At 44.4% G+C, this 20,350-nt stretch overlaps 1 protein-coding gene across 7 annotated transcripts; it reads right to left on the bottom strand.

Moving 5' to 3' along the window:
• Positions 1-1,487: 1,487 nt before the first annotated feature.
• On the bottom strand, positions 1,488-17,423 carry LOC120593549 (polyadenylate-binding protein 2). Of its 7 annotated transcripts, XM_039851466.1 has the most exons (10): positions 17,313-17,422; positions 16,929-17,016; positions 16,014-16,453; positions 7,857-7,952; positions 5,313-5,427; positions 4,550-4,617; positions 4,129-4,235; positions 3,565-3,652; positions 3,325-3,476; positions 1,494-2,390 (listed from the first exon to the last, which is right to left on the bottom strand). In XM_039851466.1, the coding sequence occupies exons 3-10, from the start codon at positions 16,443-16,445 to the stop codon at positions 2,351-2,353; spliced, it is 1,098 nt and encodes a 365-aa protein (XP_039707400.1). In that variant the 5' UTR covers positions 16,446-16,453; positions 16,929-17,016; positions 17,313-17,422; the 3' UTR covers positions 1,494-2,350. The 7 variants fall into 7 exon arrangements, with proteins under 7 accessions (XP_039707363.1, XP_039707354.1, XP_039707390.1 ...); XM_039851429.1 differs by lacking the exons at positions 7,857-7,952; positions 16,014-16,453; positions 16,929-17,016; positions 17,313-17,422 and adding an exon at positions 5,788-6,153 and having other exon boundaries at positions 1,488-2,390; XM_039851420.1 differs by lacking the exons at positions 7,857-7,952; positions 16,014-16,453; positions 16,929-17,016; positions 17,313-17,422 and adding an exon at positions 5,719-6,153 and having other exon boundaries at positions 1,488-2,390.
• Between the last annotated feature and the right edge of the window lie 2,927 nt (positions 17,424-20,350).

The following is a 20,350-nucleotide window of genomic DNA, read 5'->3' on the forward strand; positions in this document are numbered from 1 at the left end:
TTGAGCATAGCTGGCTGGAGGAACAGCATGGACAATACATGATAATAAAGTAAAACTCAACTATAATGCACAGTGCACCAGATGTAGGGCAGGATGTGGCAGTGAGATTTAATCAGAATCAAATTGGAAAAGGCCTTAGTTCCATACATGTTTATACTGGTGGCAGCACAGGGGCCACTCTGATAACATGAAGTTTGGAGCCAGACATTTGCCAGGAGGCCCTGGCATGATGGGGTGGCGGTGGGGTGAGGGCTGCTCAAGCAGTTAAAGTAGAATGGAGTGAATGGACAGGATATTGAGAATTGACTGAACACAAAATCAAAACCAAAGAAGGGTCCAAAAATTGACATTCATCCTCCAAAATCCAAGAATTTATAGGAATTTTTGATAGCCATTTAGCTCCCCCTGGTGGACAGATGAGACATTCCCAGCACTAATAGCATTGAACCACTTTGATGGTTTCACATTCTAGGAGTTAATATTGAACACTTTATCCAGCCTCTTGCTAATCAGCCTCTGCAGACATCTCCACAAACTACCAGGCACTATTATAGTTGACTCTAGAGACAGGCACCCAAATAAATGCGTAACAAATCGCACAAGAGGTAGTACAATGACCAAATGCTAAATTGTCAATACTGACCTGAGAATTCAGAATACAAAGCCACTTAAGAGGTAAGGTTTCGTGCATATAAAACAGAACCATTTTTTTAACCTAACATAACTGAACAGAGAGCATCTAAGTCAGAGGCAATCATGAACAAAATATCCTGAGAACAGGAGTGAATGGCACGTAGAGGTTTAAATATTTCAAACCTTGTTTAGGAATGGACAATCTACGAAAAGGTTGTCTGTGTGTGGGGAGGATGACCAATCTGACATGAGAATTTAAAATGGAGAAATTAGGTTATTAATATGACCAAGTAACTAAACTACTAAATTTAAGGATACTGAAACAATGAAAGCCAGTTTTCAAGTCCATATTAACGGAATGATCCAAAATAAGTTAGCTGATAGTCACTGCATGGCTAAAGACAATATAAACTTTGCAACTGTCTTTGTTAGCTAAATGTTCATTTTTCTTTTCTTGAGCCTATCCGGGAGTAAACAAGAAAGGCTACACAAGAGTCCAATGTAAGAATCCAATGATGCTGGTATGGGTAATTCACTTACATATAAATTTTATCAGGACACACACACATAAGTGTTACTAGGTCACTCTAATCTGGCCATTCTTTACTTTCCCAGGCTCATTTAATTTACCTCTCAAATGCCAACCAGGGCTCCATGCTAACCAGAAAACCCATCATCTTCAACTAAACACATAATGTTCCTGCTAGTTATAATTTTAACTCCCACTCTTTGATTCATAAGTGAGAACTTTCCTTCCACAACACCAGAACTTCCACAAAGGACAAACAACAGCCATCTGGGATCTAAGAGAGAATAGGAAAATAGATAAACAATCCTTACACTCAAAAGACCAATTTTTATTTTCAAAAACATCTTTATTCATGACACATATTAAAAAAAACTCCCACCCCCCTGGAAATGAGCTAAAAAAATAAACGAAATCCACCTCCCACCTCCCTGTTCCCACTTCCTCCCATTCCCTCCAAATAAAAGGGAAAAAAGGCAAAGGAAAAAAAAAAACAAAACAAAAAACTGAAAAACAAAAAAATACCCCAAAACCCCCCAAAACAAAGTAGTGCATTTCCCCAGGGGGAAGGGGAATTTACACTGGAGCCGCTGGGAGCGGAACGGAGATCTTCCGGCTACAGAAACCTGCAAAGAAAGACACTCAAAACAGAAAAAGAAACACAAAAGGAAACAAAATAGATCACCAGGCAATCTGAAGGGGCAGGGAGCCGGAAAAGAGGGGTGGGGTGGGTGGTAGACCTGGCAGGACAGGAGCAGGCAGGAAGGGACTGTGAAAGTTAGGGAGAAGATGGAGGGAAGGTAACAAGCAGAACAGTTTGGTGTCCTTCCAGAGCCCTGGGTAAAAAAAAAACCCTCCTACCACCCTTGCCACCTACCCTTGAGCAGGCCCCAAGGGGGTGAAGTAGGACAGGGAAACAGGGGGAGCAGCTTGCGCGGTTGAGACGTGTCCATGGCGAATCCCCAGAGTGAATGAGCAGCCCCCTGCCCCACTCCCTGGGCCTTCCCCTATTCCCCAAAGCAGGTCCCTCCTCAGCAGTTAGTTATGGGATTCTCCCCCCTTCCACAGTATATCCTTTTTTTTTTTTAATTTTTTTCCATCAAGGTCATCTTCTGTTTTTCTTTTTTTTTTTTAATTCTTTTTTTTTCTTCTTTTCTTTTTTCCTCTCTCTCCTCCTAATACACACTTTTTTTAGTAAGGGGAATACCATGAAGTCGCTCTAGCCCGGCCCCTGGAAGAAAGAAGGAGAGTTAGGTGTTAACATAATCACTAGATAGTTCAGTACAAGCCCCTCCCCGTGGGCCCTCGCCCTAGTTACTGTAAAGGGGGAAAGAAGTTACCAAGTGTTCTAAAAATGACCCCACAATCCCAGAAATAGTGACGCAGCTGGCAAATGGGAGGGGGAAAATTAACAGAATATCTCTCCAAACAGTGGCAATAGAGAAGTGCATCTAAGACACAGGGGCAAGAAAAAGGACTCATTGTGTATCCAGTTTTCAATTTTCCACAGTTCTTAAACCCTATGCCCTTGCCAATAGATCATCTCTCACTCCTGGGAGCAGATGGGTAAACATTATGAAAAGCCCAAGTCTATGTTCCTAACTTATCTATTTAAATGAAGAGAGACAGAAATTAAGCAAAGCAACAACATGCGCAGCACCCTAGGTCCAGTGAGATAAATTAATCTTGCAAAAGACTGGCTCAGTTATAGAGTAAATATCTCAATATCCTCCCACACGGCTGTCGAGGAGGATCGACTAGCCTCTGGTATTCTTCCAAGGGACATTCAAACTCCAACTCCCCATCCAACTCTGGGAAAAGTAGCAAATTTCCCTTCAGTGCTTTCATTGCTTCCAGGCCCTATCCTTCCTGGCCTTCTATGTAAACACCCTCACTGCCACCAACTCTCAAGAAAAAAAAAGACTGGGGGGAAAAAAGCATCTCTCAGAACAGAGTGGAGTGATCCAGCCCTTATCATCAATTCCTGCTCCAGAAAAAGATGATGAGACTGGCCTCCAACTACCTTCCTCACCCTGCACAGGCAGGAGACCAAGTCCCTGGAGACCAAGGGGAGGGGAAGGGAGGGAGGTTCCTCAGATCAGGAGAGAAGGAAGCATACAGGGCTCATGGGAGGCGGGGGAGAGGAGCAGCCCATCTATCCTGACCTGTAGACGCGACCCCGGGGCCTGCTGTTGAAACCACTGTAGAATCGAGAGCGGGAACTGTTGTAGTTGGTGGTCCGGGCCCGGTATCGGGCTCGTGGGAAACCCCGGTCTGTTGTGCTGATGCCTGGTCTGTTGGTTCGTTTTGGGATCACCTGAGAGTGAGATATGTACAACAGAGAGCCTTAGAAACGACCTGGAGGGTATATACAGAACCAGAATAGCAATGAGCATGGGGATTACCTTGATTTGTCTTCCTCTAAACAGGGACTCATCTAAGGCCAGGGAAGTCCTCACTGACTCTTTGTCTGAGAACTCAATGTATGCAAACCTGAAAGAAGTAATTAGCACTTTAGCTATCTGAAGTCACAAATAACAGCTCTTAGACCAAACATAACTTTGCAGACATGCTTTGTTTGGGTGCAATTTGTTCATGTTTTAAATTATTGGTCAAAAAATTTTTGAACGGAAGATTTTAACCAAAATTTCCAGCTACTCTTGGAAAATTATAAAATAGGACACACGTGGCCTGGATTTCCACATGGCAGAATCAGCTGGGGCCAAGCAGAAGCTGCCCCTCCCCCTCCCCTTCTAGTTCACAATCCCACCCATACCTAGCCTTCATCTTTGTTATCTGTCTGGCCTCTGATGGCATTTATGTGCAACCCCCCAATACAGGTCAACATTAATGCTATATCTTAAAAGACAAAGATGACTTGTTTTAACAAGTTAACTTAGTGCTCAGCATAAAACATAACCTATTTTTAAACTGTGATTAAAATGACCTCAACTTACTTTCCTACTTACCCTTTGGGATGGCCACTAAATTTGTCACAGAGTATGGTAACACGGTTGACTGAACCACAGCCATGAAAGTGTGCTTCCAGCTCTTCTGCTGTTGCACCATAGTCCACCTGTGGGGGTGGGGGTGGGTACATTTCACAGGTACTGGACAAACTCCTGTCTCAACAGGTACCCTGCCTAGACTTTGAGCTGGGCCATCCATATACACCAAGGCACATCAAATCTGGCTTTCTAAGAAATTAAATCTCTTTTCTTTCCAAACCCAGAGCCTCTGCTGATTGCCATTACCTTCTCCCAACCTTCCCTCTATTCCTAAATCCACCACTTATCCACTTACTCTGGGGATGTTCCTTTCAAGACTCCTATTAAATAACTCCCCAAAATAAGAGCGTTCCCCAACCCCAATCAGTGCCCTAGGACATACATTGCCAACATAGATGGACCGGGCATCAGCCTCCATCTTCTCCTCAATAGACATGATCACTGGGCCAGCTATGAAGAAAAAAGAATCAGGATAAAAAAAAACACTTGTTTTCTGCTCAACCAATGTATGCACCACTACCACCACTAGTAAACACAAAGATTTCTGTCTGCTCTTTGCTGTATCCATTATCTAGAATAGTCTAGCACACAGTAGGTGCTTACCAAATACTTGAAAAATTAAGGAACAGATTAATACCTTCTTTAAAAAATTCAAAACAGTACAGGAATACCTTCCTGCCCCCGAATTAAGTCCCTACTGAATAGCTCAGGTTGAAATGATTTGAAAAGTGAACAAAATTCAGTAAGGTGAGACTTGACATTTCTAAATTAAAGGGGAAGCCCCTGCAGCTGAGCAGCTTCTCTTAGGACTCCTAACTAAAAGGTCTCCAACTTAAGGAAAAACTATTAAGATCTGAAGGTCAAATGCCAGCTGGCAACGTCCACAAATAGAGGTAAACTAAGAACAAAGAGAATCACATTTGTAACAGGGACAAAGGGAGGCACAAGACTATCATCACTAAAACATACCTTCTGTCTCATAAAGGTCAAAGAAATACACAATAGACTATGACCGGGACACCTGACCAGTAGTTGCTCAGACAAGCAGCTCCAAGGTCCCGAGCATTTAACCCCATGTAACCCGTGATCCCACAACGCTTCCAATCGAAGGACCCCGACTCCGCGTGTAACCGCCAGTTACTCACCATTGCCTGGAGGTGGACTCATATTCATCTGTTTCTCTACCTCGTTCTGGAGCTCTTTTAGCTTCTCAGCCTCTTCCTCCATTTCCCTGACTCGAGCTTTGATCGCTTCCAGCTCCTACAATGAGTGGGGAAGGTATGGAGAAGAGCTTAAGAGGCACCAACGCAGGGGCTCTGCCCTGCTCTCGGTCCGCGCGCGGCCCCAGCCATGCTCGGCCATTTCCCTCGCCCCACGCGAGGATCTTGATGAGAAGAAAAACAAGCTACCGTCTCTAGAACAACACTAGGTACCCATGACGCCCGAATCAACCCGGCTGGGCCTCTTCTCGCGGTGGAGGATCCGTCCCCAGCCCGGCCCCAGCCACGTTATTCCCCGCCCACCCCCACCCCCCTCCTGCCTCCCGCTCGCCTGAGCTCTGGGCTTCCCGTGACCCGGCCGGCCAGTCGCCCGCCAGCTCGCTCGCCCTCCTTCCCTCACCGGGTCCTCAATGGCGCCGTCCCCCGGGTCACCCTCGACCAGTCCCGGCTCCTCCTCCTCCTCCTGGCTGCCGGGGGCTCCCGAGCCAGGCCCAGGGCCCGGAGCTCCCGGGGGGGCGCGGGGCCGGGGCGGCTCCTCTTCGGGCTCGGGCTCCGGCTCGGGCTCCAGCAGCAGCTCCTCAGGCTCCAGTTCCTCAGACTCCAGGCCGTTCCCGTAGTCCCCTGCGCCCCCCGGGGCCCCCTCCCCGGCCTCCCCACCGGCCCCGGGCACAAGATGGCGCCGCCGCCCCGGCCCGGAGCCCCGACCGCCCGCAGCCCCCGCTGCCGCTGCCGCCGCCGCCGCCGCCGCCATCGCCGCTCAGACTGGGGCCCGCCGCCCAGCGATTGGAGAGCTGCGCCGGCCCCGCCAAGGACTCATTAGTCAAGTAGCCTGCCCGTCACCACGAGCTAGGACTCCATTGGGGAATATTACTTGGCAATCAAATAAGACCCCACCTCCAGGGCGGGGGTATTGCGCCAAATTCTCAAATCCCTGTAGGGGAAATCGGTCTGTCAATCAGCACACGTCCCACCTCCTCTCTAGTCCTTAGGTAACAATACTGCCACGCTGTGACGACACTCCTGCTTCTCCCGCCTACCGGCGGGTCCGCGAAATATATGACGCTCCGTGATTGGTCGCTGGCTTGGCGAGTGGAAAGAACCAATCTTCCGCTCGACTTGCCGCAGTGGCCCAGTCTCAGATGTCGATTGGCTCGCGATATTTGAAGGGCTGACACCCGTTTTGTGACAAGTGAACCTTGACCCCGAACGGAGTGCCGGGCTTACCGCAAGGAAACCCGAGGTCACATGACTAGTCTTTAGGGGGCCGCCATCTTAATACTACTGGTTGCCAATTAGTGAGCCGTTGGAAGCCATAGGCCGGAAACACTGCGGCGGTTTCTGGAAACTGGTCTCCCCACTCGGAAAGCACCAGCAGATGGGATGTTGCTGGAAGTGGAGGGTTCTGAATGGAAAGCCCCAGGAAGGAGCTTACTTTACTCATACAGGTTATTGGCACCACCATCCACTAGGTCTCCCAAACCAGGGGAATCTTCAATACAGAACTACTGGCCATGAGTCCTGTCCGTCCTGTCTTCCTGCACAGGCATATTTTCCAAGCCCTCTGTATGCCCCAGTTTCTCTTATTTGTACTGTTTGCTACAGCCCTCCAATTAGTGTCACCCCTCCATCTGGTTCCCAGACTGAGCTGGCTCCCCTTTACTGTCCAAGTAGTCTTAGAACTCCTTACCGTGGCCTTTGAAGCCTCAGGACTAGGCTACTTCGCAAATGTTATTTCCACACTCCTCGTTCCAGTGGGTGTAGCTGCATCCAAGTCGGTGCCTTTACATGCAGTCCCTCTTCAACAAGACCACTGCAAAACCCAGCGTCACCTCTTGAGAAGCCTTCCACTAGCCTCCCCTCCTCTTTCATGTCAAGCACTTAGTCATTTTGTGCTTCACTGTGCGCTTAATCATTTTGCGCTGCGTTTCCTAAGTAGGTTGTGGGAATTTGGAGAGGCTGGCTATTTATCTTTGCATATCGTGGGGTAATATGCCTAGCACATAGTATGTGCCCAAATAATGTTTGTTGACCAAAGGATGCACTGATTGGAGACCTGAGTACCACCCTTCATCTTCATAACTTTTCCGAACCCCAAACCCTCCTTCAGACCTCAGAGGAATTTCTCCGGTTAGGTTCCCACCACACAGTTGCACTCTAAGATACCAAAGAGACCTACCCCCTGGAATGCAGATTTGCCATATTTTAGTAGTGATCCTACGCATTTATTAAAAAGGAAGTAACGGCGGTGCTAATTCTGCAAGAGGGATATTTGTAGCCAGACCAAGGTATGGTTCGAGAGCCAGATTCACATGAGCCCAACCAAATGGTTAAACAATCCCAACAAGATGCTCCTGGCTGGAGCAGGGGGAACTTGGACTAGAGGAAAGCCTTATTAACAAACCTAAAAGCAAAGAACTTCGCAGTATACCCCACGCTTCCTCACTCTCACTTTTTCTCACAAAGCCTTACCTCAGGAACAGGGAAACTTGGAGCAGAGTCACAGTTGCTTAAAATTTCACTGAAAATTACTTCATCAGCTATCTCAGCGTCAGTGGTCTGGGAAAACTAAGTTGAGCACCGGAGACAAGCTCTAAAAGATTGAGTTCACTGGAAGAAAAAATCTTTTATACTGATCGTAACCTAATCAAGATTTGGATGTTTTACTGGCACTTAATTTAATCTAAGAAAGCCAATTAAGGGAAATGTGATTTTCTTTTTATGCCTCGAACTCTAATTTTGTTGAGCATCCGATTTTGTTAACAGGCATTATCCTAGGCTCCTTATTATATTATCTCAATGAATTCTCACAACAACTCTATGAAGTTATTTCCAAAACCATAACCCTTTTTAAGGACGAGGGAAGAGTGAAATAACTTGCCCACGTCATGGAAATAATTAGGAATTAGCAGGAATTCAAAGCCAGCTTTCAAATCTCAATCAAAATTATTGTAAGGTCTGCTTTAATACAAAGATTACATTATGTACGCTGCTGAAATTAGAAAAAAACTAAGTTCCTAGAGAGACAATGTTTAGGCAAACTATAATTACATTCGAAGATTATTACGCACCTATTAAAGGTTTACACATAGTGTGTGATAACATGCAAAAATAATTTTTGTTAGTCTAAAGAAGTAGAATGTAAAATTGTATGTAAAGTGTGATTAAAATTACGTATATCTTATTTAAAAAAAAAACAACTTGGGCACTAGGGGGAAAAAGGAACAAGAACCAGTACAATCTTTTATTTGGCAATATGTACCAAAAGCTTTTTAAAATGTTGAAATTCTTAACTCGGTAATTGTTCTTATACTATATTCAAAAGAAATCATTTGAAAACTAGAAAAATATTTGATAATGAAAATGTTCATCAAAGTGAAAAAATATAAACAACTTGAACGTCCAAGTGGACACTTACGGGAAAATTTTTATACAACATAAATGTAATTTTATATAGTTATTATGCCTTCAAAACATTTTTAATGACAAGGAAAAATGTTTGCGATATAATGGTAAGCAGAACTGAAGTATACAAAATTATATATACAGTATGATCATAAACTATAAGCACAGATGAAAGACTGGAAAGAACTATGCCAAAATGTTAATAGTGGTTCTCTCTGGATAGTAGGATTATGATTGATCATCATCTTTATAATATTCTATGTTCTACAATTTTTCCATATATTTTTATTTAAAATAAAAAAAAACACTCCAACTTCCAACTTACTCTAACAAGCATAAGATTACTTTTACAAACACACACATTTAAAAAAATATTTGAATGGTGGCTTGTAAAGTAAGATACTTCCCTATTAGAACCTAAACTGTAAAAGGCATGGACACTACCTTACTAATATTTGTATTTCCATTGCATATCTCTGTGTTCAATAAATGCTAAATGAATGAATGATCTTCTGTATAATAATGTGAGTTCATATTTTTCCTGTTACTGATTCATGGAGAACATCAAGAGATACATTCCTCTTCGAGAATGAATTTTTTAAAAATCAGTATGTAATGATGTGAGATTTACCCATTATGAGTATAATTTTCCTTCAGTAATTATTAATAAGGGCCATGGAGTTTTGAGGAAACTAAAACTCAGTGATGTGTCCTAGAAGGAAAAATGTGTTAAAAGAAGGGAATGGTCAGTGGAGTTGATAAAAGAATTAAATCTATAAAAATGGATGAGGGTATCTCCAGTGCTGCCCAGAAGGGAAAAGTTTTCTCACTAAACATAAATACTTGCCTATTTGTAATTCCTGCTTTGAAATTTTTACCAGCTACAATAATTATAATAATAATTACAATAATTATCATGTTCTATAATCTAGAACTACGTTGTTTAATATGGCAGCCACTAGTCACATGTCACTACTGAGCAATGAGTAGTCCAAACTGAGATGTGCTGGAAGTGTCAATTATACACCAAATTTCAAGGGCTTAGTATGAAAAAGAGAGTGCAAAATAATCGTTTAATATTAATTACAGATTGAAATGATCAGTTTTATGTACTGGGTTAAATAAAAAATTAAAATTTGTTTTACCTGTTTCTTTTTGCTTTTTTAATGACACTACTGGAAAATGTAAAACTATGTATGTGGCTTGCATTATATTTCTATTGGACAGTGTTGGTATAGAACCTTGGAGCCTTGATCATTTACTTACCTCTATTTTAGAGCAGACTCCAATTCTTTTCTAATTAAAGTCTGGCCCCACCTACGTGAACTCCCTAGGTCTGCCCTTGTATGGAAGTGGGGTGGCCATTTAAATGAGAAGGAGTCTTTATTGGGCAGCTTAATTTCCATTCTGCTTGGTTAACTTTTTAAAAACTTGGTACCCGAAAATCTTGTTTTAATATACTGCACCAGCAATACGTGTTCCTTATCCAAAAATCAGAAAATACTGACAGCAAAAAGAACAAAATAAAACCACCCATAAAATCCATCACCCAGAGATCGCTAATGATATTCTGGCATAAACCACTCCTGAAATTTTCAATACATATAGAGGTATACGTGAACACACAAGTATGTATTTTATTTATTTAATGGAATCATACTGTATATATTATTTTCTAATCTATCTTTTTACCAAATAAGATACAGAAACATCTTTCCATATCAATAAAAAGATTTTTCCACCCAATTTCATTTTTTATGACTTTACTCAAGTCACCTTAGAAATGAGGCCTACCCTACCACTCTATTTAACATTGAAATCCATACACTTCCAAGCCCACCTTACTGAATTATTTTTCTTCATAGCATGTCACCTAACATGAAATGTTATGTTAATAAATATTGTAAAATATATTGTTTTTGTTTGTTTCTCTTACTAGAATGTAACACGAAGACAGAAATTTGTGCCTGTTTGTTCACTTCTCTATCTCAGTGCCTAGAGCTGTGCTTAGTACATAGAAAATGCTTGACTATTTACTGCATGAATGTATGAATGATTGAATGAAGAACTATATAGCATTCCATTATATTATGTTTTCTGGTTGATTTAAAAAATATTTATTTATATCTCGCCTGTATCCACATTTAAGGCAGCTTTTAAAGTTTTCAAAAGATCTGCCCTTAAGTAAAAACACAGAATATCTACGGTTCATCCATTTGCTAAAAATTTTAACTAAATGTTGCTTAACTTTTATCAAAAGTGTCATTTGGAGAAATAACATTCACAGAAAACCGTCTAAAGGATAAACAATCCATCTGTTTACACAGTCTGAAATTTAGCCCTATATTAAACTATAGCACCATAGAGCATATTTAGGCTAAATTGTGATAAGCTTAAGACCTACCGAATCCACATTTGGTGTTTCTATAAGAAACAGTGGTGTAAAAACTCAACATCGTATTTGCTGTCAGGTGTTATAAAGGGTGGTGTCCTCTATATCTCTCAATGTCTTCTCAGAAGAGCCACAAAACTTTTTGCTCATTTTGGTAACTGATGGGCCTTTATAAATCCTAGGAGGAATGTAAATCTCATCATTTTCCAATTTGCTTTAGCTGCCAAGCTCAGAAATGAATTCATAGCCTAGCTTTAATACTGCTTATAGAATGCTTTTCTGTGCGTTTATTTTCCCTTTGCTTTCATTTTATTGTAATGTTTTCAACTTTTCCTTCACCCCCTACTTTAAAAGTCTATGTTTTCCTATTGTATTGTCTTTTTTGTGTTCCAGTAAGATGTTGCAAATGCTTTGTGGACCTAGGCAAGTATAACTCAATCAATCATTAAATCAATCACACTGCAGTGCAGATAAATGCACTAGCTATCATAGCCTAATGATATTAACTATTAACATCTAGTTCCATTTCCTCTTGTGCCATGTTCACCAAGCCATTCTCTGATTTTAATATGGCTTGCATAGAGAATGGAAATGCAACACTGGATTCCTCTAAGCAGTATATTTCTACAATTTAACACAAACTCAAATACCATTTTATTGTACTAGATTATAGAAAGATTAGAAATTCCTGCTTGTTATTTAAAATTAGGATCACTATTTCTGTCAGACATGATTTTGATGTGGTCCTAGAAGTACAGAGGGATGGTCTGAATAACTCCTGTAGTTTCCATTCAACTTAACAGTTTGCCTTAGAATGGCTGAAACCAAATGTCTCAGGGGACCAGGAAAGGAAGCAGGGGCTCCATCATCGCCAGACTTATTTTAAGTCTGAAGTAGGCAGCAGGGTATTGGGGAAAGTGAAATGCTCATTATCACACACTTCTTGTTTAGAGGCTGAACCACAACTGGGGACTTGATTACCATCATGCAAAGATTTTCGGTTAGTTTTCTTTTGGTTTTTGTTTATGGCCATCCCAAAGTACCATATACACACTTCCTCTTAAGGCTTGGGCTGGCACAGATGGAGTTCTTGGCTTTGGGCATTTGGCCAGGGTGGGGGGATAGGGGAACAACTCTGATTTTCTTTAAAAAAATTTTTTATCTCAATGCTTTCCAAAGTATCAATTACTCTAATTCTTACCCTTAACAATTCACGAAGAGATGACTGGATCAAGAAATGTCCTAACCCCAGGGTATACAGTGTAGAAGTCACAAACCCTGCTCAGTCCTTCTCATTAAACTTCTGGGCTTTATTTATTTATTTTTTAATACGACCATTACATATTACACAAAAATAAAAGTCAAATGAACTTGGTATTTATAAATTATTAAATAAAAATACAGGAATATATATTTATATTTATAGAGCTTTTTCTTTTCTTCTAAACTAACCAAATCTGTTCTCCCACTGTTTTATGATTTAAAAAAGTAAAATAGTGTATGCCCTAGGATAAGTGGGGAATGGGATTAATAATCGCAGGACCCAGTTGCCCTACTTCTGCTCCTTCCTTGGCCTAAGCAAGTTCCTATTTGTCCCTTTGGGCTCTGGAGAGCAAGAAACACCCTCTCCACCTATTTAAACTCTGAAAAATGGCAATTAGATTTATTTCCCTTATTTAAAAAAAATGAAATAGATTTAAAAATTGGGAGCCATACTCAGCCTTCCTGGCCAAGAGCTAATCCCAAGGAACTATATGGCTCTAGAAGAGAGTCTCTACTTTTCCCTGACAGAAGAGTCTCTGGGGTTTCCATTGCCCCTCAATCTAAGAAGGGCAAGATAGTTCAAAACAGCCCACTGTGGTCCCATCCAAGCTATGCTTCTGGGAATCCAGACCACGCTTCTTACACTTTCAGAAAACAGCCTCTGCTTCCATACAAGTGTGAAGGCCTCAGAGCAGGGCATTTTGGTAACCATGGGCCCTGCCGCCCCTGTTTGCTAAAGGCCCCCCAGAAGAGCTAACAGGGATAGGAGTCCTGTGGTAGAGGGTAGGGTGATGAGTCTGCCCCAAACGTGGGGGAGCACAGGCTCCAATTTGGAGCTGATGATCTAGCAGTGGTTTTCCAACTTTTCTTCAGCAGCAAACCCCTTAATGCAAATAAAATCTTACCCTGAACCCCGATATATAAGACAGCTACAAGGGGAGCTGTTCTGTTTGAGGGCAAGTAGCCCAGCCTGCTCAGCTTCTCCACCTTCATCTCCCCCAAGGACTCCTGAGGCAACCCCTAGGAAACTTTGGGGCTCTGCCAAGCAGTTTGAAAACCACTGGCCTGGTTTGTCCTGAGCAAGTCAGAGACCCCCCCCACCCCAACTGCCTGCCACAGAGCAGCTCTGAGTTTCTGGTATCGGCATACTCACAAACAGACCAAGTGGCACATGCAGCCTACCACCTCCCCTATAAATACCATTAAAAAGTGCAGCCCTCTCTCAAAAGCAAAAGTGTGGGCTAAACACCTGAGGCCAATTTTGGTCCCACATTCTAGTGAGTACAACTATGTTGCCACCTTCTGGGACCAAGTGAAAATCTCCAAGAAGAGTCAACCATGGTCTAGCTAAGCTGATCAGTGCTCAGGATCAAGGGCAGGGTTCTAGAGCACTGTGTCTGAAGAAGTCGGCATTGGAGAGCAGCAATTTTAGCACCTTGGAAAGTGCAGCAGTGAGGTCTGGCTCAGGGCATGCAACTGGAGTGAAATCATTTCTTTCTCAAAAGAAAAAGCCATAATTCTGAATCTGTTCTGGAGGACTGTGAGCTCTAAAGTTAACATCCTCAGACTCTGAGGTACAGACAAGTAACACCCATGCAAACAGCGTGGCTTCAAAGAAAATACAAATGCTTCCATATCATGGTAGGTACTCTAGAACCCATATACCTGGCCCTTGATAAAGCAGCACCAAAGCCTACCACACGCAACAGGCCAGTCACAGAGTACACATCACCCTCACATCCATGGGGTTCAGAGCTGGAATGTTCCTCTCAAGGCATCAACCGTCTCAGACACAGTGCAGGACCCAGACTGTATTCTAGATCAGGATTTACGTCCACACACTCAAAAGGAAAATTAATTAGAGCCCCAATTTAGACTTTAAGTTTGGGTACAAAAGGTCCCGGGGATAGGGAACACTTTTAGGCACCAGTGTGCCCCAGTGGGAAAGGAGGGCAGCAGGCAGGCTCAGCTACCAAAGCCTCTACCCACTGCAGGCTCCGCGGCCCTGCCTTTCTGTCAGAGCCCAGGAGGCAGCAGCAAGTGCATGATGCACAAGGAAGGGGGACCATGAAGGAACAAGGCCAGCTACAGAACTGCTCTTCTCTCCAAAGGCCTGCTAATGACTTTCTGTAGAGAAGTGCCCAAAGCCCTCAACTAGATACAGTGTTTCTCCCTCAGCCTTGAGGCGACAAGACAAAGGAAGGAGGGAGAAGGGGGTTAGGGGAGGCAGAGAATTGCCCCTAGTTCTTGCCACTACAAGAGGGAATATTTTCTCCTTGAAGAATCCCATCACCACCAGATTAGACAAGCAGCCCAGCATGCACATGAGCACGCGCGCACATGCAGACGCATGTCCAAGCAGCCCGTTGTCACAGCCACCTCTCCCTATCACCTGAGAAACCAAGCGTCCATTCAAAGGGATGTGCCTTCTGTGTTTTCCCCAAATCTCACTCATCCAAAGGAGATGCCAACCCCTTATACAAGTCCATCTTCCTCAGGGCTGCAAACCAAGCTCCAGTTGCAGTTTCCTGTACCTATACCTACAGGAATAATCCCTCCCACCTCCCCCCAACCCTGGAATGACTCCATCTCCTGGCCCCCTAACTTTCCAAATACACTCCCCAAGGTCTCCAGCCCACTTTTCCAACCACCTGCCTGGCACACTCAGCCCTCTCATACGCTACCCTGCCCCATCCCATCCCCGTGCCATGCCCATCCATTCACCCCATTTCTTTCAAGGGCATTTCTCTGTTCTGTTCCTGCTCTCCTGTCCCCCAGCCACACCTACCCCAACCCGGTCCTGGACTTTCTCATTTGCTAGCAAAAAAGGCCCCTACAGTTACCAGGGCCCCCAGTGCCACGGCCCCTGTCAGCACTGTTCTCACTGAGGCCCAGTTCCCCTCCCGCAGACGCCGCGCCTCCTCCAGGGCCCCGTCCCCGTATAGAGCTGTGAACTCCGCCTGTGGGAGAGAAGGGAAGTAGGAGAGAAAGGAGAAAGGGGTATCAGGAGAGGAAAGAGTGGAGAAAAGAGGAGAGGAAGAGTTCCAGTTCCATCCACTGCAAGCATTACCCCACACCCAGCTCCTCTCCGGCCAAAGCTTTACTGGTTGCAATCTCCTCCCATCCCCCACAAGTGCCTGGCTCATCTGCCCTCCCTGCCTCAAGTGAATTCCATCCTTTCCTTGGCCAAAAAGTCTGCTCAGAACTGGCATCCCTTGCCAAGGCTTGCCTGATCACCACCCATCCCTGATTCCTGCCCCCATGCCATGTACTCAGGTGACAGCTAGATACCATTTCCCTATGGGCACTCCCCTGGATACTGTGTATTCTGTCTTCTGCTTTGGACCATGAGCCCATCCAGAGATGACTGCGTGGCAGTCCTGGAGCTCAGAGTCCAGCATGGTGCCCATGGTGAGGGTGTCTGATTCTACCCAGATAGGGAGCCTCAGCCCCCATGCCTCATTTCCAGCACAGCCACCCCCAGGCCAGAGCGCCCCTACCCTCCCATCTTCTCTTGGAGACCACCTTTTCGGAGGTATGTGCAGAGCAGCAATTGAGAAATTTCTTACCCAGCCCCCACTGCTGTGGATCCAGTCAGCCAGCCTCGTCTCCAGGTATGCCACCATCCACTCCTGCACTTGTCCCACAAGTGGCTCCATCTCCTTGTTGACACTCTCAGCACACAGCGCAGCTCCAAAGACAAAGAAGGCCACAAGGCGGCCCCAGTTGGGGCCCCCTTGGAAGAGTTCATCAGAGACCTGGGTGAAGCGTTGCTGGGCTGAGCCCGGGGTCACATGCAGCTGAGCCGCCAGATCAGAGAAGGTGCGACGGAAGCGGGTCTCAAACTCATCTCCAGCTGCCCGCATGGCTTGGTGCAGCGGGTCAGAAGCTGGGCCCTCTCCGGGACCAGCTCCACAAACATAACCCTTCTGTCTCAGCTTATAGCCTACAAAGTCTGCCACTAGAGCCCGTGTGTCTGGGGCTGAGGCTGGGGTCGCCATCCGGGCGGCTGTAACAGTCAAGGATGAAAGACTGGCATGAATACATGGACCAAGATCCAGATTGGGGCATTTCAGGTTTATCCAACCCAACGAGATAGGGAGAGAGAGGTGGGAGGAAATGCTCAGAGACCATTCGGCCGGGAGAGGCAAGAACAAGGATATTAAGTCATGGTGAGGGCCCAGGGCATGAAAGGCTGGCCATTAAATTCGTTATATGCCAAATTAAATGTAAACTAGTAAATTTTACTTTAAAAATATTTTAGATTCTTTCTTTAACAAGACAACACTAGCTCTATGATATCCCTACAAACTCTGCTCTCCACAGTACACACCTTTTGGCTAGAGAAGAGGCTTAGGACCTCCCTAGAGGTTAAGATGTGAAGATGCTGGCAGAGGCACAAGATGGGAGAGGAAACAAGGTCTGAAGGGAAATGTGGGAGAAGCAAAGGGTTGCCCGGGACAGAGAAGGAAGGGGACACTCACCCAGCCTGGATGGCAGATCTTAGGACCCAGCGCTGGTGGCAAGGAGCCCCCAGCTGAGGCCTTTCATCCTCCTGGCCAGCGTGGAGCCCTGGGAAGGGGAGGAGGATATGAGATAGGCGGGGAAGGCCAGGGATCAGGGTCTGGGCCGAGAAGGGCTGGGGTTACAGCTCCCAGGACCGGCCCCTGCCCCCAACACTCTACCATCTGTGTGGCTGAATCCATGTTTAATGACTGTCCTCCCGGGAAACCCAGGGCCAAGAGCTTCCTGCCGACACCATCTCTACTCCCGGCTCCCCCCAGTGCAGCCCAAAGGCCCAGCTCCTCCCTCACCCCCACCCTTAGCCTATCTCCAACCCCGCCTGCCTGCCAGGTTAGGGATCTCACGGGTCAGGCCGCTGCCGGGATCCGGGCCGTTTCCTGGTGCAGGAGCTGGGAGGGAGGGAGAGAGGGAGGAAGGGAGGGAAGGAAGGAGGGAGGAGAAAGGGGGGGTGGGAGGGAGGGCCCGGCGCCGGGTGATGATGGGGCCCAGAGATGCGTCCAGAGAGAGGGGCGGGGCTGGGACGCAGGCTTGGGAAGGGCCACAACTAGGGAAGACTGAGGGCTGCTGGAGGCCAAGAAGAATAGGGCGGAGAGGGCACTGAGGGCTAGGCTGGGCTCCTGAGCCTAGAGGCTGCCCAGAGAAGCTGGCTGGGCCTCAGGAAACCTTGGAGAAAATTCAACATTTGCAGGAGGTTTCTGATGTTCCATGCATGCACTTGTTGAACTTTCACAGCCCTGGAGTGGGTGCCTGGAAAAGAGGAGCAGTTCTCATACCGGTGGGAACTGCCTGCCAGGTGCCTTGCCCTGAGAGACTGGCAGACATGACATGGACACCAAACATATCACTTCCTCTTTTCTTCGAGATCTTTAACCCAGTGGTCCCTTTGTGGGCTGGGACTTTAGCCAGGCATCAGGGAGCCAAGGCTTGGATCACAAGCAATTTCTGCAGGTAACTTTTATCTTTCTTTTTTTTTTGTAATTGGATTGGTTTTCTTTTTAATTCTTTTTACCCAACACATGAGCTCTCATTATGAAAAAGTCAAACAATATAGAGTTATAGAGACAAAAATACAAGTCCCCAATCTCCCTCTCTCTGACCCTCCCACAATTCCTCCTCCTTCCTGGAGGTTATCAAATGTTGATCAAAGTTGACGTTTATCCTTTCAGATTACAGACATATATATATGCACATAGATGCATGTCTCATTTATACATGGCAATACATTTACGCAGGGCAGTTCACAGAGTATGAAGCCATCTGACTACAGCTGAGCCACAGGAGGGCAGTCTCAGGCATTCTGACTGGCCCACCAGCTCTTGCAGCTGGCACTTCCTTCAGCTCCATTTGGGAGGATCTCCAACCAAAGGCCAGAAAGAGGTAACCCAATTCTCCTTTTCTGCTGGTTCCTTTTGCTTCTACCTTCAGTTCAAGCCTTGGTATTCCCATCTGCCTCTATAGTCATTGGACAAGCAAGGTCTTTTCTGTAACAATAATAGTAACAACTAACACATTTTGAAGACGTACTAGGAACTAAGTGCTTTCTTTACACAAATGATATTTTATCCTCAGACCAATCCTTGTTTTTTATCCTCATTCAATGAATGAGGAAAGTGAGGCTTGGAGAGGTTAATTTGCTCAAAGCCACATACTAAGAAGCTGGGACTCAATCTAATTCTGACTTGAAAGCAAGCTTTGTCTTAACACTATTTGCTTCAGGTCATCAATGTTGTTATGCCATTTACAGGTCCAAACTGACTCCATACCACTTACAAGCCAAAATTCAATTCTCCCCTATATTCTGAATGCTCAGCCTATTCTACTCCTTTATGATTGTATCCTTTCAACCACCCTCGTTTCTTCTTTGCTCTTGGGCTAATCATTCTGGCTGCCACAAGCAAGGTTGCCTCCTTCTTTTGAGAACAACCTAGTCTAGTCCTTCATTTGTATCCCTGATTTCTTCTAAGACATTTACTTGAAATAAAACACTTTTAAGTCTTAAGGTCCAAATATATTTGTCTGCCCACTTATTTATTTATAAGCTCTGTGAGAGCAGGAACCGAATTTTATTCATTCTTTATATCGTCAAGGCCTAATAGATCCTTAGTAAATGTTGATTGACTGAATCACTCAATGCCTCTGGCTAGTTATTAAGCAGGCCCAGTCAGATGTTTGAAGATAACTGCAGTGGCTGTTTAAGAAAGGCTGATTTGGGATAAAAGTTCAATGTCAGTTTGAGTAGCCAGGACAACAGAGCTCCTGGACCAACACAAATTATATCAGGTCCAAAGCTGTATACTTCAAGGATCTTCTCAGACTAACTCCACAGAGCCAGGGAATGGCAGCTCAAACTGTAGACAAGGCAACAGAGCATCTACCAGAAAAATCTCAGGCCCCATAGGCCAACCTTGAACTTACTTATTCCGTTAATGACATATTTTACCAGAGCAAGGAAGACAGTTTTAAACTGTGTGACTGTAAAACAAATTGGCATAATATTATTTTACACCCTAAGATATGAAAAGAATATGTCCATGGACTATATACATATATATTAAATAAGAAACTAAAATTCAGTATCACTTTAAAAATCAGTCCTGGCCAAAAAGCATTGTTATGGTTAATATCAGAGTTAAAATGCAGACAGGAATGAATTATACAATAAGATAATATATGTCTCACTGTTTATTTCCAACTTAGTCACTTGTTAAATTCTTCTGCTATTTTAAATATAGAGACTCCATTTCTATTCTAAGATTCCTCATTTCAGTACACTGAAGATGTTAACTTTAACCATTAAATGTTTAATCTTATATAACCAAGTAGTAAAGAGAGTGGACGCTAGAGCTGGACTGCTGAGGTTCCAATCCCAGCTCCCCAATTATTATCCTTGTGACCCTGGGAAAGAGTCCTAGGCCCTCTCTGCATCGATTTTCTCATCTGTAAAAGAGCCATAATAATACTCTCTGTTCCTATGATGGCTGTACTATATAAGTTAACGTTTGTAAAATTCTTACAACCATATTTAACACACTGTAAGTGCTATGTAAGATCAGTAGGGAAGTTAGGAAAAAAATAAAACTTCACATGCTTTTTTTTCACTAATGTAGAAAAAAATGAATAAAAATATGAGATCCGTGCCCTTCTTGGAACCTCTTACTGGAACCAGAACCTTACAGTCCCAGCTCCAAGAGAGTAGTGTGCTCATTCATTCAATAATTTGAGGACCTACTATGTGCTGAGACTATGAGTCAAACACAGCATCTCTCCTCGAAGGGCTTACAGTCAGGTTAGAGATCAGAACTCTAATCCACTTTATTACGGATGAGAAAACTGTGGTCCAGAGAAGTTGTGCCTTGCTGAAGGTCATGCACCTAAATAACAC

Source organism: Pteropus medius, unplaced genomic scaffold, assembly GCF_902729225.1.
Source record: "Pteropus medius unplaced genomic scaffold, Ma_sr-lr_union100, whole genome shotgun sequence".
In the NCBI taxonomy this organism is placed as follows: domain Eukaryota; kingdom Metazoa; phylum Chordata; class Mammalia; order Chiroptera; family Pteropodidae; genus Pteropus; species Pteropus medius.

Bases quoted from the DNA above. Each gene is read 5' to 3' on its own strand.
- LOC120593549 (XM_039851466.1), bottom strand. From the start codon at position 16,445: ATGGCGACCCCAGCCTCAGCCCCAGACACACGGGCTCTAGTGGCAGAC. The intron at 4,236-4,549 runs GTATGTCCTAGG...CCACCCCCACAG, and splicing joins GGTCCATCTATGTTGGCAAT to GTGGACTATGGTGCAACAGC. The intron at 2,391-3,324 runs GTCAGGATAGAT...TCTTTCTTCCAG, and splicing joins CCCCGGGGTCGCGTCTACAG to GGGCCGGGCTAGAGCGACTT.